We start from the raw sequence: 14,125 nt of genomic DNA, 5'->3' as shown, positions 1-14,125 counted from the left end.
ACTCCATCAAGGGACAGTAAATAGCCTAAACATTTAACCGCTTCTATAAAAACGTTTCCTCAACGAATAAGAAATGGTTGCAACGGTTTTACCTGTTCTTTTTGTCTACCAACGTTCTCTGCTAGCACTCTTAATGCTTCCCCCTATTCGTTAAGCTGCGCATCTTTAGTGTTTTTTTACCCGTGGCGACAACGCAGCAACGGGGTCATAATAACTCCCTATAGAATAACATAGCCTAAAGCCTCAACGTGGCTCTTAAATGGGACGAGGTGGGCACCCCTAAAAGATATTCATTAATTTCTCCGCATGGAAACTATATAAGAAATATATATGGATACGTTTCTGCGCCTGCTCATAAGATACGCTACATGAGCCATGCTAATCGTGGAATAAATGTTCTTTTCCACCTTTAACCTTTCGACCTTTTTGTATGTTCACCGTGTTTTCTCCACTCGCTTTAACCCACATTAAAACGACCACAGGAGCCGCATGGTATATGTGCGTGCCGCTTATCAACAGAAATCCGACGCAGATGGTGATCGAGTCAAAAAATGAATAATACCTCCCTCATGTGTTCTGTTCTGCCTTCTAATTTATCAAAGAGGGGCGTTCAAATAGGCAATGTTAAAAATGGGTCCCCCGTATGGTAGTAATCCCTGTGGCGATGGTACCCGCGTCATGACACGCACGAAAAAGGGAAATGGTCCAAGCGTTATTTATCCCGATGCCCTTAAGAAATATATGTTGGCACAGGTGCTGCTCACTTGCGAAGAACAAATGGTACATTTTGTTTTCTCTTTTCCTATTTAAAATAAGTTTTACATGAAACGAACGTACGTACATGCTCAGTCGCATGCTCGAGCGAAACGGGAACGGCAACCTTCTTCCTATTTTAAAGGCGCAAAAGTTCTCCACTCCCGTAGGTGTAAATCATAAATTTGGTTTCAATTCTTTAAGTAGGATGGGATTCAAAATTTCTCTTCAAAAATATGGCTAAACTGATCAGCATCAATTTTTAAAACGAAAAAAAAAGGGGGAGAATTTGGCGAACACCCATTCTTCTTGGCAGGGATGCATATATGTTTATGTGACCCTAAACTACGGTGATGGAAATGTAGAAAAACTGCCAAACAAATGCGGAAGCGTGTTGCTTACCTTATCATTATGCAGCTTAAACATATGCTCATAAGAACGCATACAAATATGGGTATGGGACGCCTTATGCGTATAGCTCTTCCGTTTTCACGTATGCAGTAAGAAAAAAAAAAAAAAAAAAGAAAAAAAAAAAAACATCTACAAAAAATATTGTCAATAGAAAGAAAAAAACTAAAAACGTATTTAGATAGCCAGAGAGGGAGATATAATTCTGTTTTTGCGGAAAAACAGAAAAGGCTCATTTGCCCCAAACGGAAGAATGAATAAAATTCAACCTTTAACGTTAACGAAAGCAACCAATGCGCTCGTTTTGTGCGCAAGAAGGGCTTTTCATTACACGTGCATTTGAATTTGCGTTTGCATATGCGTACATATATACAAACGTATCATTTGCAGTTATACGTAACTTCTCCTTCCCCTTTCCCTTCATCCATCATTCATCGTCACCAGTAATTAATTACGCTCTTATAAAATTAACAACTTCTGAAATATTTGAAAAAAAAGGAAGAAAAAAAAAAAACAAGGAGAAAAAAACAGTACATATAGCACCATCCTGCAAAAGATTTATGTCAAATGATATATATAATTCGTGGGCAGTAGGACAAAATATATAACATTGCAATATGCGTGTACATCAGATTGCCTATGCAATAGTGTAAACGGATAAGGGCGGGCCCATTGAAATCCTGGTAACTGCTTACCCCTATCGGAGGTATGTATAAGTACTTACCTGCTTGTGCGCATATCCAACTTAATTTAAACATGCTTTTAATCCATACCCCCCTCCACTGCTTCCACCTTTTTTTAAAGAGGAAATTCACTTATCCATTTTGAATGAACTACACTGTTTTATTTGCCTCCTGTTAGTTCTTTTTTTTATTTTTTTTTTTCTTATTTTCCCACCTGCACCCATCATTCGCTATCATATATATGTATAGCCCCATCTAACAAGCGTCCCTTCTTCTTGTGTATAATTTTTCCCTTTAATTGTAAAAAGTGCATACACATTTTTTAAGTAAATTAAAAAAAATGAGTTATAAAGATGATAAAAACAACTCTCAAGAGCGCGATTACGAACGTGATCGAGAACGGGACTGGGAGCGCCACCACGATCGGGACCAAGACAGGGATCACAAGAACGATGGTAAACCGAGCAAACTAACAAGAATAACACGATGGTGCACCGCTCAGTGTTCTGCACCATTAGATATGAGCCATGCCAGCATGTGTAGCGTGCAATTGTTTCTGCTCCTCCTGCATAGGCCCATAAAACCGTCTCTATGTTCTTAAGTACCACATTTACATTGCTACAGTTTCACGCCTTACACCTGTAACGGGATGCACGTCTAAACCTTTTGCCCAATTTACACGTCCAACATAACTCTCACCACTCCGTCTCCCTGAAGGAACAACCCTTTATGTGTCAAACTTAAGCTCAAAAATAACGACGGCGAAACTGCAGGACATATTTGAAGAGTACGGGGCCATAGAAAAGTGTTACGTCATCAGCAACCCAATCACGAGGTAGGGAATGTCCGACACCTCGTCCCATGTTGCAGTTCGCCCCTTCTATGTGCGCTCCCTGTAGATAATGTCTCCTCCATTTTGTAGTACATGCAACAGGTAACTCGAATCTTAAGTAACTGACCCCTAAATGTTCCTTCCCACCCCGCAGAGAATCCCGTAACTTCGGATTTGTCACTTTCAACAATCCCGATGATGCGAATAACGCCATGCTCAAGGCCAACAAAATGGACATTGAAGGTTATTAACAAAACGAATACATATGCCTGCACTTTGCATGCTTCCTTTCTTCGTATTATTATGATCAGAGTTAGGCAAACAGGGAAAAAATAAGCAAAATAAAATAAAAAATAGTGCATCATAATGTATTAAAACATAGGAACAACGCTGTGCTGTAGTACTCGTCTTGAAAAGAAAAAAAATCCAATAAAGGAATGTCAGCTCAATGTACGTCGGAACAACCAAAAAGATATGCATGAATCGGTATCGCTGTTCTACAAAGGAAATAAACTCCCTGGAGAGACGTGCTCCCCAAAAACGTGATTGCTAAAACCTTTGCCAATTTGCAGAAGTCCATAAGCATACATACATTATACACACTCGCAGAAATTACTACCGTACCAATGTTGTTAACATTTCTTTTCTTTGCCCAATATAAACAATTTGCCGTCGTTCGAACCCTTTCCAGCATAAGTGCAATATCTACGCGATGCACACATATGTGTGTCTACACATTTGGGTGAATACTCTTGGAACACAATAAGCATTACAGCCCTTCGGCTATACAAATGTATATCAATTTAAACAAATTTAACCCCGTTGCCATTCCCAATACGATTAACCAATCTGCTAACAGAAAATCAAATTCGAACATAAAACGTATCGTTTTTCCTCCGTAAAACATTGTCATGCAAACAGATTACGTACAAAAAATGCCGACAAAGTGTTTCCGAGTTTTGCCTCCACCATGTATGCTCCCATTGCATAATTGTGAATATGTGGAAAAGTTGCAACTTCGAAATGTTACTCCTATCTGCACACCCCCCAAAAAAAAAAAAAAAAAAAAAAAAAAAAAAGAAAGAAAAAAAAAATGAAAAATTCTTGTCCTTCACAATATCCGTTACAAACATGCATACATAGCACGCCAAATGCTGGACGTATTTATAAATGATATCAAAAAAATTATCAGCAAACGAATGAAATAAAAACAATAATTATCGAATTTTTCTAACCATAGGGCGTATTATTAACGTAGAAGTAGCCAAGCGAAACGAGCCGCATGATCCAACCCCGGGAGAGTACAAGGGAGTTCAAAGTAAGTACAGCGTTCACGGGACACACCAGGCATGTTATCATTAGCATACGAATTGCTACCTTTTCTGCCGTGGCTGTCATGGCTACCCTGTGTCTACTTCTTCTTGGAAATGCCCGATTTATTTATAAATGAATTCGTTTGTAACCACGTCAAAAAACCTTTGAAAAATGTCCCCTCCCCCCAACATGGATCTTTTTTTTTTTTTTTTTTTTTCCTTTTCTCCTCCCAAAGATATGATGAAAAGGAACGGAATGAGGTACGATTTTTATGGCAGAAGATACGAGAGACCATTTGACAGAAGAAGATACGACACAAGAAGGTAATTCGAGTTACTGAGTGGAGTCTTCCACAGGGGGAGAAAAGCCTTGCCTACATCAGACGCCACACTCCGATGACGTTTCTGTACGGGCACGTTTATGTGTACCCCGTCGTGGTACCACTTTTTGTCTCGCACGTATTATAAGATCCGCTTGTCCAACTGGTCCATAATTGGGGAAAACTTCATTCCGTTTAGCAATCGCTTTTTTGAAACCTGCTTTGTTATCACTCTTCCGTTTTGTACACTCACCTCATGAGGGGGCTATGTATATACCCACACTTTGATGACTGCTCCTTCTTTCTCCTACCCCCTATGTGTAGGCCCTACCCATACTACAGAGAGCACGTACAAAGTTTCGGCTACCATCGCAACAACTCGTACAGACATTACGACAGATACGGAAGGAATGGATATGATGAGCATCGACATTACGATCGAAGGTCCATAGACGATAAGTACTACAGGAGGAATGATTATTACAGAAGAACTGCGAGGAACAGTGACGATGAAAGGGAGTACTCCAGGGATGACAGTAGAAGAAAGAAACGATTTGAAAGAAGCAGAAAGTCGTCCAGTATTTCGAATAGCGAGAGGAGACACTACAGGAATAATTCTCCGATGGAAAGGTAAGACCATTAGTATGAGAGTTTTTCTCGCGCGGGGCGGAAGGGCAGGGGGGTGCCACCTTCCAGTGAGTAGAAACGTGGACAAATGAATGCACACGCAGTTTTTCTAAATGGTTTTCTCATTTATATTTGTTTTTATCTTCACACGCAATTTTTCTAAATGGTTTTCTCATTTATATTTGTTATTACCTGCACACGCACGTCATATATATTTTTTCCCCCACGCACCCCTTTGTAGACACCAACACCACAGAAGAAAGTAAAATCAGAACAGAAACAAATTGTGGACGTCATGCCAAAATATTTGTACACTAAAAGCAGACATCCAGATTATGTTTCCCGAAATAAGAGAGAGGGTTTCATATTTTTGTATATTTTAATCCCATGACAATTTTTTTTCCAAAACGAATAAATCAATATATTTGAATGTACGTAAAAATTAAAATTTTAAAATTTTTAAATTTAAGTACCCACAAAAACACGCACAAAAAAAAAAAAACACACATATACATATTATGTACATAGCTGAACGAATGAATAGCATTTTTTTCATTTTTTAATTCCCACGCATATGTCGTAAACTACCAAAATTTTAAAAAAAACATAATCATAAAAATGAACCACTTCCACAGTCACAGCTTGGTTTAAAAAAAAAAAATCAAAATCAACTTGGTCGCTAAATGTAATCATCATCGTACCTCCACCTTTTTAACAACTTCTTGTAACTAAAGAAAAGAGAGAAAAAAAAGGCATACAATGTGGTAGAGCGTGCCAGATCAATGTGACAACGGAATATGCACGTCGAAACAACACATCAATCAAAAATTGCACAAAAGACGCCAATACTCCATGGGCACTTCCTAAAATGAGTGCACAAAAGGCCCAGGACATTGCAGTGCATTCGCCACAACGAATGTACCCTAAAAAATGAAAATCAAAATAGCGCAAACAGAAGACAAGACGATCGAAAGATGAGCCCAAAGCAAAACAGAACAACGCTTAAACGCCCCAGCCGATCGATTACTTCTTCATTTTTTCCATATTTACCTAAATATTTTTACAGGTAAGTCAGCTTTTTGTCTGCAATAATTCTCGCACATTTGCAACCATGTCATGAGTTCTTCCCTAGTCTCTGCTCTGTATATTTGTTCACGCGTGTGCGTCAGCCGATAAAGGAGAAATAAAATGATGTGTACAAAATGAGGCTCTTAACAATAAAGCATTTAAGCGCAGAATACGAAACGAGAAAATGGCAACTCTCGCATGGGTGACCGAACGAGTGACCGCACAGAGTCAAACGCATAAACTATGAAGCGCATGGAAAAGCAGCGCCACCGTCACCATCACGAAGCAGCATATAATTCGTTACCTGACGGGGTATATTTTAGAAAATTCAAGGAAGCAGTTTTTCCCCTTTCCTTTTATACACTGCTCAGGGAAATTTGAATAAAACGAATGGACATATGCCCGCTCAATGTCCGAGAATTTTTCGTTTAAGTAAGACGCGAATACCCAAAATAAAAACCACTGCGCGTGGCATGGATGTTTAACGTCATTTGAATTCAAGCTTTCATCAAACATGTAAAAATTCTCTTGCTTTATTTTTTCTATTTCGTTATTTTTTAAATCTTCTCCCGAGCTATTTTGCGGAGCTATCTGTGGCAAACTGTGCCTTGCGTGCTCATCTGTCTGTGGCAACCTCTGCTTGGCTTTCTCATTTGTCTGTTGCCACTTCTCCTCTTTTGAGAGTCTGCTAAGAGGGAACCGCTTATTTTCCCTTTTCTTGTTTTCTTCTTCGTGATTCTTTATCTCCTCCGCAACATTTTTTTTTGTATCGTTATTTTTGTAAAACACCTTCGATGCTACTTGGTTACCCATAATACCGTACTGACATCTTAATCCCATTGGTGATTAAACAATATCACCAGTCAAAAAAAAGGATGAGGAATGACGAAGAGACACGCAGGCTGTGGTGTCGTGTGTGCAGTAGGCAAATGGCTGTCACTATATACACTGTGAATGTACCAAGTGGAATTTGTTGCATCAACCATTGTAGTGTTGTAGAGAAACCATCAGCTGCTGCGCGACCTTTCGTATACATTATACGCATGTATGGTGATATATATATTTTCGCCTCTCACTTTGATGGACTTCTCTCGTGTTCACCTCGTCAGACCTCGCCCCGCTATTCATTTTATGGATGAACGATGGGCTCACTTACTTCCCCTCCTCTCTTTTCTCAAAAAAGACCGTTAATTAGGCTTTACACTATATCATGAAATTCCTTCTGCGTAAAATTTTGCGTGTTATCTTCTGGGCGTGTGAACAAAAGGGGCATATTTCTAACTCCACAAATTGTAGAGGGAACTACGAATTTCTCACACTCCTCACTGCGAGCTCCCCCGGGTGTACAATGGCAGTATCAAAAATGGGATGATCCTCTGCGTGCTCTCCCTATAGAGAAAAGTAGCACACTGGAAAGAAAGTAAATCAACCTTTCGGTAACAAGCAGTTGGAATGGCCTCACAATTACGAGTCATTCGGATTGGAGTGTGGCGGTTGGGCAGAATGCCAAGTTGCCAAAATGAACTAAAATTTTTCGTAACCGTATCTGAAGGAAATCAGCTAGGTAAACAAAACACGAAAAAGTGGGAGGCCCCTAAACATTACTGTTTAGGAACAAGCCGGGCAATTTCTTCTTCCCACAAGGACAAAAAAAAAAAAAGGGAACCGACTTTTCAGCTCCCTCCAACTGACAATTGTGCATACGACCACGTAGGAAAAATTCAGTTGACCCAAAAGAAAGTGATACAAATAAGCATGCCCTAAATTGATAAAATTTGCTCGTTTAACACGCATGAACCACTTGCGGGCGTTGTGTATAAAAAAAAATCCTCGCTTAACCCACTTTCAAAGGAGGCAAAGAAAGAAACGAAGGGAGCTTCACTATGTACACAAAAATGTATTGGGGTAGAAAACATTCCACATTTGAAGCAGAAGTGAGTGATGACTAAGCGAAATGGTGAAAGAGGAACGACTGAATCAGAAGAGGCTTATTATTGCAAACAGATACCTTGACCCCTTCGCTAATCCCACCCCCCCAGCGACGCATTATGCCCACTTCACAAACGAACTGAGAAAACGATCATAGTTATCACACAATGCTTTTAGTAAACGCAAGTGCCAGGATCAGATATGCTGTGAATTTCACCCTATTCTTTTTCTTTACAAAAATAGTAATTTGCATTTTATGTAAACATAACAGTACCCTACGCAGTAGCAAACTTTTCCGCCATAAGAGCAAAAGAATCTTCCAAGTAGACCTCGCCCGAGCTGAGAAAAAGCTTCCCAAATGTGCAACCTTTATCCATTTTAACAGTCCATACAAAAAGATAGACGCCATAGAAAAAGAACATAAACTGAATGATGACTTGAGGAACATCATCCTTCTGTTCGGGAGAATTGCCGAGCCGTATTACCCCAAGACAGCTGAACAGTTTAATTTTTACAAAGAACCCTACAGTAAATATATCCATACAGCTGAAAATCCAAGTTGCACAAAATGGAAAGACCTTTTTAAGGATCACAAAAAAATTAATAAAGACATTTTCCATGAAAAAATTTGCCAACTTAGATTTAAATGGCCAATTAATGAAGATGAAAATATTGCAGAAAATAACTTCTACAATTTCGTTATAGAAAAATGCCTGAACAATATCAACATTGTAAAAAATAATATCCAGCATTTGAAACTCCTTCTCACCAAAGCCATAGAAAGTAAGAAGGAACCTGCAGGAAGAGGCGTCAAACAGGGTACCCCAGCCGAGGAACAGAGGAGACTCTTCCTCCATCATTTGTACGACGCACTGGAGAAAGAATTCTTCAGCGAAAATGAAGACGCCGAGCGTGGAGTGCGACGGAATGCGGGCCAGGAAGGGGACCCCCTCGAAAGAGACAGGCGTAGGAAGCAAATCCTGGAAAAATTGGAAAACTTGCACCTAAACGATATTTTTAAGCAACACAACAGATCCTACACAAGACTGCTCGTTAACGAAATTTTTAACAAAGAATATCCATCCAGAAAAACAACCGATTTATTCCTTCATCTACTTTTTCAATCAAATGTAGAAGAATTTTCGTATGAACACTTTCTAACCTCCCTCAACAGGCTAGGCAAAAAAATTGAGCTCTTCACCTGCAAGAACAATTCCAGCATTCACTTTGATCACTTTTTTTTTCTCATGAAAAATGAATTTAAAAAAAACTCTATTAACCTGAAAAAAAAAAAAACGTGTCCTCCAAAAATTGCAAAAGCGAAAAGGGATTACAGTAACGACCCAAGGAAGAGCCTAACTGCGCAAAGAAACAAGACGAAACCTATCCAACACAGAAATAACAGTGTAACAGAGAGTGGCAAAAAAAGAAGGAAACAGAATTCGCTTATCATACAACATGATGCCATCAACAACCACTTTAATGGCACACAGTGTAATCTTGAAAATGAAGACCAGTTGCACCAACTGGAAGATCTGGATACTCGACAGGCAAATTTTATAATTCCTCCCACTTTGGACACCGAAGAAAATGCAAAGGAAGGTAAAAAAATGCACACTGATGGCATGCGGACCAATTCCCAAACCGTGGGTACCAACCTCAAGAGCAAAGTTATTCGGCTATTTAACTACATCGTCAACAGCATAAGAAAAATGGCTTCTAATGGGTAAGTGCAAAAATGGCTTTCTTTCCTGCCCCATTTGTGGCAGCTCCTTCGTTCACCCGTCATCGCACCAAGGAATGCTATACAGCAACATGGGGAGATACCTGCACGTTTCGTCGAAGCTCCTTCAATTTATCAATACACCCACAGGTACACACGTTAGAACTTCACAACGGTGCATTGATATGCCGCTGCGCTCATTTCTTGCATGTGCGTCCGCTTTATTTTTCCATCTTTTTTTTTTAAACTGCTCTGCAAATTTGATAATTGCGTTATCTCATTTGTAGAAGTTGCATCTGCACTACAGTTTGTCGCCCCCCGTTTTGGAAGTTCCTCACCAGAGGGGCCTCTCGAAAGAGTCATCCTGAGCCCCTTTCGCCAAGTTCGGATTTTTTTTCAATACAGCCATAGTGCAGAAAAAAAAAAAAAAAACGCACCTCTGACGCCATTTGTTTGTTTGTTTCTTCTTCACCTAAACAGTGATACCATTTCCCGCAAACACCATTCCCTTGTCCATATGGCCATAAAAGCTGTATGTTCGTATGAAACACCAATGTGTACACTTCACGCTAATGCTCACGTTTATCGCCCTTGTTTATGTCTATAATAAACAAACGCACCAAAGCATTAACCCCAATTAAGGAACAAATCCGCGCTAAGTGAAGTAGAAAATGTCTGTTCCTCGTTGGCATTGAACTAAAAACGAAACCTTTTCAACTTCCGAGGGAGGATAAACGTTTTACCGCGTTAACTCGTAGGTAGCATACGCGTCGGACTAACATAGGGGGAATTTTTTTTTTTTTTTTTTTTCTTTTTTCTGGCCATCTTACGCATTGGTAAGAGTAAAGGACACAAGCCGCTTCCAAAATGAGAAAAAAAAAAAAATTCTAATGAGTGGACTTTTTTCTTCGCACTTTCTCAACCCTGTATGCGGACATCTCCGCATAGCGCATAATACGAATTCATTTTAAGGGTTCCTCGATGTGCTGAAGCACGAAACAAGTAGTTGGTAAGAAGTGCTACATCCCCCCCCCCATGTGAACAATTTTGTATGACTTTACGCTTCTGTATATTCTTCCCCCTTGCCACTAACAGAAATGTCTCAAAATGGGCAAAATCAACAGAAACGTGTGATTTTTTTTCTTTTTTTTTTTTTTTTCCACCGTCCCCCAATTGGTTTCCCTTTTAAAAACACGACGAATTAGCACATTACGTGGAAACATTTCATCCTTTCTGTGGCCTCCTTGTGTCATATTCGATTACCACCGTCTGAATACACACACGTGGGTTGTCCCTCTTGTACGTATGAACATTCACATGTGCTTGCTGACCCCTGCACTTTTGAGCATTCTGCTTCTGAACCTAAATCTGAGAAAGACAGGTTAAAACTAGGCACCCCTTCTCGCTGCTCAACAGGTCATTCAGCATGTGTTTTTCAATCTAGTTAAGAATTACGTCTTGCGATTAGGTGCGTCATTCCATTATTCTTCTTATTCTTCCTACTTCCTATCCAAGTAACATTGCGCGTGTATATATATATATACATACCCCATCTCACCAACTCGTCTCATCACATGAGAAAAGCAGTGGAGAAAAAATGCTGGGAAAATTCATCTCCGAAACGTACAACAAAGTGAAGAACAAAGCCGATGAAGTGAGATTACACGTAAGCGTTCAGGCAATAAAGGCGAAGGAAGTTTTCGGACTGGTCAAACCAACAACTGTGGAGCAACTGGAGGTTTTACTAAACTATGAGCTGCAGCAAATAGACACAGCGGAAGCCTTAATAGGAACATATAAAAAATGGATATACAATTTATCTCAATCAGAAAAAAGTGACTGTATAAGGTACTACAAAACTGTTAATCAGGGCAACGAAAAGAGGGAGTCGGGAACCTTGACCATTCGCCCCTTCACCAAAAGCAACGAAGAACAAAAGGATAAGACCTTCCAAGTGAAAAGAAGAAGCGAAATTACCCTATCAAATAGCAACATCACTAGTGCGTGTAACAGTGACATTATCGATGCGTATGACTCCTACTGCAATAGCGAGGATGAACCTGCAAAAAGGGAGACAAATCTGGATATACAAGATCAAAATGGTGAAGGAATAGCAACTCCAGCTAAGTTAAACGATATCATTGATGCGGAGCCGAAGCGCCACGTAAAGGTAGACAGCCAGGAGAGTCTGCCAAGTGTTGAAAGCAACACAGTACACGGAACGATCAGCACGGACAAGAATAAAACCAACTCGACAAGCAAATACGAACCCAGCCAGAACACAAACAAAGAACCCCTAGGTAGCTACATCTATGATGATCACTACGGATACAATTTTAAGGAATTTTTTTTAAAAAGTAACATACTGGAAAAATCTATAAGCCTTATTTTAGAAAAAAGAGAAATTAGATTATCGCTAGTTGGACCCATAGAAAAAGACGACCTAGAAAATCCAAGAACCACCATTCTCACCATGTTCAGTCACTGCCTAATTGGAAATCAAAAGCTCCATAAAGATATACTCTTCATTATATTAACAACGGATAAGCTATTTGACAGTCACAAAGAATTATTTTTAGAACTACTAGCTGTTCTCAAGTATGACTACTTAGATGTGTACTTGATGAACATCAGGAAAATCGTATCAGCTGAGGTTCTTTCCCTAAAGAGTAAAATCCAGCTGTACGACTCGAAACTCATCAACATTAGTAAGCTTTCCTCCTTGGACATCATCAGCCCGAGGACAAGCATCTCCTCCATCGACTTGGACAAGGAGGAGGGGCACTCCCAGAAGTATACGTCTCACCACACGGAGAAGTCACACCTCCAGGTTCCACCCCCCGCATTCAATTTCGAAAGTTTGGACAGCCAACCGCTTTACGAAGAAGAACACAGCTCTGCTGCGCAGTTGCCTGACGAGCCACACTCACTCGGGACAGCAAACAGAGAAGATTCAGCTGACCAACCGAATGCTGAAAATACATTCGAAACGGAAGCCGCATGGGAAAATGACACCCCCCGAAGGGAGCTCTACAAAGAAGACTGCAGAACGGAGTCCCCTGCAGACGAAAAAGAAATTATAGAATCGAACAAAATGCAGCAGATAAAAATATTGGCTTCAGCTAAACTTATAGAATTACACAAAATGTTACAAAGGATCCTCCAAGTAGCCACAGAAAATAGACAAAAGAGGAAGGTAGAAATCAAAATAAAGTTAGAAGAGCTGAAAAAAATCATGGAGGTCTGCAAAAAGGATTGCGAAATAACGCTGCACGACACGGAAGATTCAAAAGTACACCTAGAAAATGTATACGTAAAGGAGCTAGACTTAAGAACGAACAGTATCAACCAGACACAAGAAAAAGTAGATCAAATGAAGAGAGACATAGAAGAGCTATTAAAAAAGAAAAAGAACCTATTCAATGAGTATCAACTTATATGCAATGAAATAAACATAATGAATAAAAAATTATCCACAATCTTGTCCAGCTTGACGAATTACAAAAAGGAATTAAATCAAGCCGAAGTGGAATATTTAAACAAACTCTCAAACACAAATAAAGCCAAGCATATGCACCAGGAGAGAAAATTATATATATCCAATTTGGACAACATCTCGGATGAAATTTTAAGAGAGTATGCAAATTCGACCTACATAAGTACAGATGAGTTAGTGTCCAAAACGATGAAAATGAAGAAGCCGATAAATAAAGTTATTACTAACCATTTAACTTACCTGAAAGATAAACTTTGCTTATTAAATACATTATTAAAATTTTACGTGCATCGGGTCAAGTTCCTCCAGGGGCAACAGCACGCCAAGGAAGGAGCAACCCAAGGGCAGCATACCGCTGAGTACACTCCTGCGGAAGGGTGCGATATGAGCGATACAATGAGCCTCTCCGCGAGAGACACGGAAAGTAACACCATGGGAGACAACCCCAACTTCTTCCCCTCATTAAACCATCAAGAGAAGGCAAAAAAACTAAAACTGATCAAGTATAAAAAAAGCTACTTCAAAATTATAGAGCAAATAAGCAAAGTTTGGGTTGCTATACAAGAATTTTACGATCTCAATAAAGAGAACATAGACGATGCTGATGGTGACTGCCCGGCCGATGCCACGTATCAGCAGATTAACGACCTATACAATTACAGCAAGCGGTTTATCATGCAAAATGGCCCCATCATTTCGTCAATCTCATGATTCGCGAAATCTGAGGTGGCGCCAAACCGGGGGTCGTGGTACATTCCTGTAGGCCAGATGCTTCTCCGTGTGTGACGTGTATGTGTATACATGGGTATACTTTATTCCCCGTTGGTACCTGATTTATTTCCCCCTTTTTTTACGTAATTTCTTTTTTTTCCACATCACACCCTTTTATTCACACCCTTTCATTCACGCCCATTTTTTTGCGTAATTCTTCTCTTTTTTCTTACTTGATCCATCTATATTCCTTTGAGGGAAT

The 14,125-nt window shown here is 39.7% G+C and overlaps 4 protein-coding genes across 4 annotated transcripts; 3 read left to right on the top strand and 1 right to left on the bottom strand.

Annotated features, from left to right (window-relative positions):
* Positions 1–2,184: 2,184 nt before the first annotated feature.
* Positions 2,185–4,943, top strand: C922_02252 (hypothetical protein; the record flags this gene model as incomplete). The annotated part of the gene is made up of 6 exons (XM_008817851.1): positions 2,185–2,299; positions 2,562–2,679; positions 2,831–2,919; positions 3,917–3,994; positions 4,226–4,313; positions 4,634–4,943. 6 exons carry the CDS (start codon positions 2,185–2,187, stop codon positions 4,941–4,943), a joined length of 798 nt encoding a protein of 265 aa, XP_008816073.1.
* Positions 4,944–6,304: 1,361 nt separating this feature from the next.
* On the bottom strand, positions 6,305–6,844 carry C922_02251 (hypothetical protein; the record flags this gene model as incomplete). The annotated part of the gene is made up of 1 exon (XM_008817850.1): positions 6,305–6,844. One exon carries the CDS (start codon positions 6,842–6,844, stop codon positions 6,305–6,307), a length of 540 nt encoding a protein of 179 aa, XP_008816072.1.
* A 1,256-nt stretch (positions 6,845–8,100) lies between these two features.
* On the top strand, positions 8,101–9,663 carry C922_02250 (hypothetical protein; the record flags this gene model as incomplete). The annotated part of the gene is made up of 1 exon (XM_008817849.1): positions 8,101–9,663. One exon carries the CDS (start codon positions 8,101–8,103, stop codon positions 9,661–9,663), a length of 1,563 nt encoding a protein of 520 aa, XP_008816071.1.
* A 1,590-nt stretch (positions 9,664–11,253) lies between these two features.
* C922_02249 (hypothetical protein) lies at positions 11,254–13,863 on the top strand (the record flags this gene model as incomplete). The annotated part of the gene is made up of 1 exon (XM_008817848.1): positions 11,254–13,863. The coding sequence occupies one exon, from the start codon at positions 11,254–11,256 to the stop codon at positions 13,861–13,863; it is 2,610 nt and encodes an 869-aa protein (XP_008816070.1).
* Positions 13,864–14,125: the final 262 nt, after the last annotated feature.

The sequence above is a fragment of the Plasmodium inui genome, assembly GCF_000524495.1.
Source record: "Plasmodium inui San Antonio 1 unplaced genomic scaffold supercont1.7, whole genome shotgun sequence".
Lineage (NCBI taxonomy): Eukaryota > Apicomplexa > Aconoidasida > Haemosporida > Plasmodiidae > Plasmodium > Plasmodium inui.
Note: the sequence above shows the minus strand (reverse complement) of the source record. Positions and strands in the feature narration are given on the sequence as shown.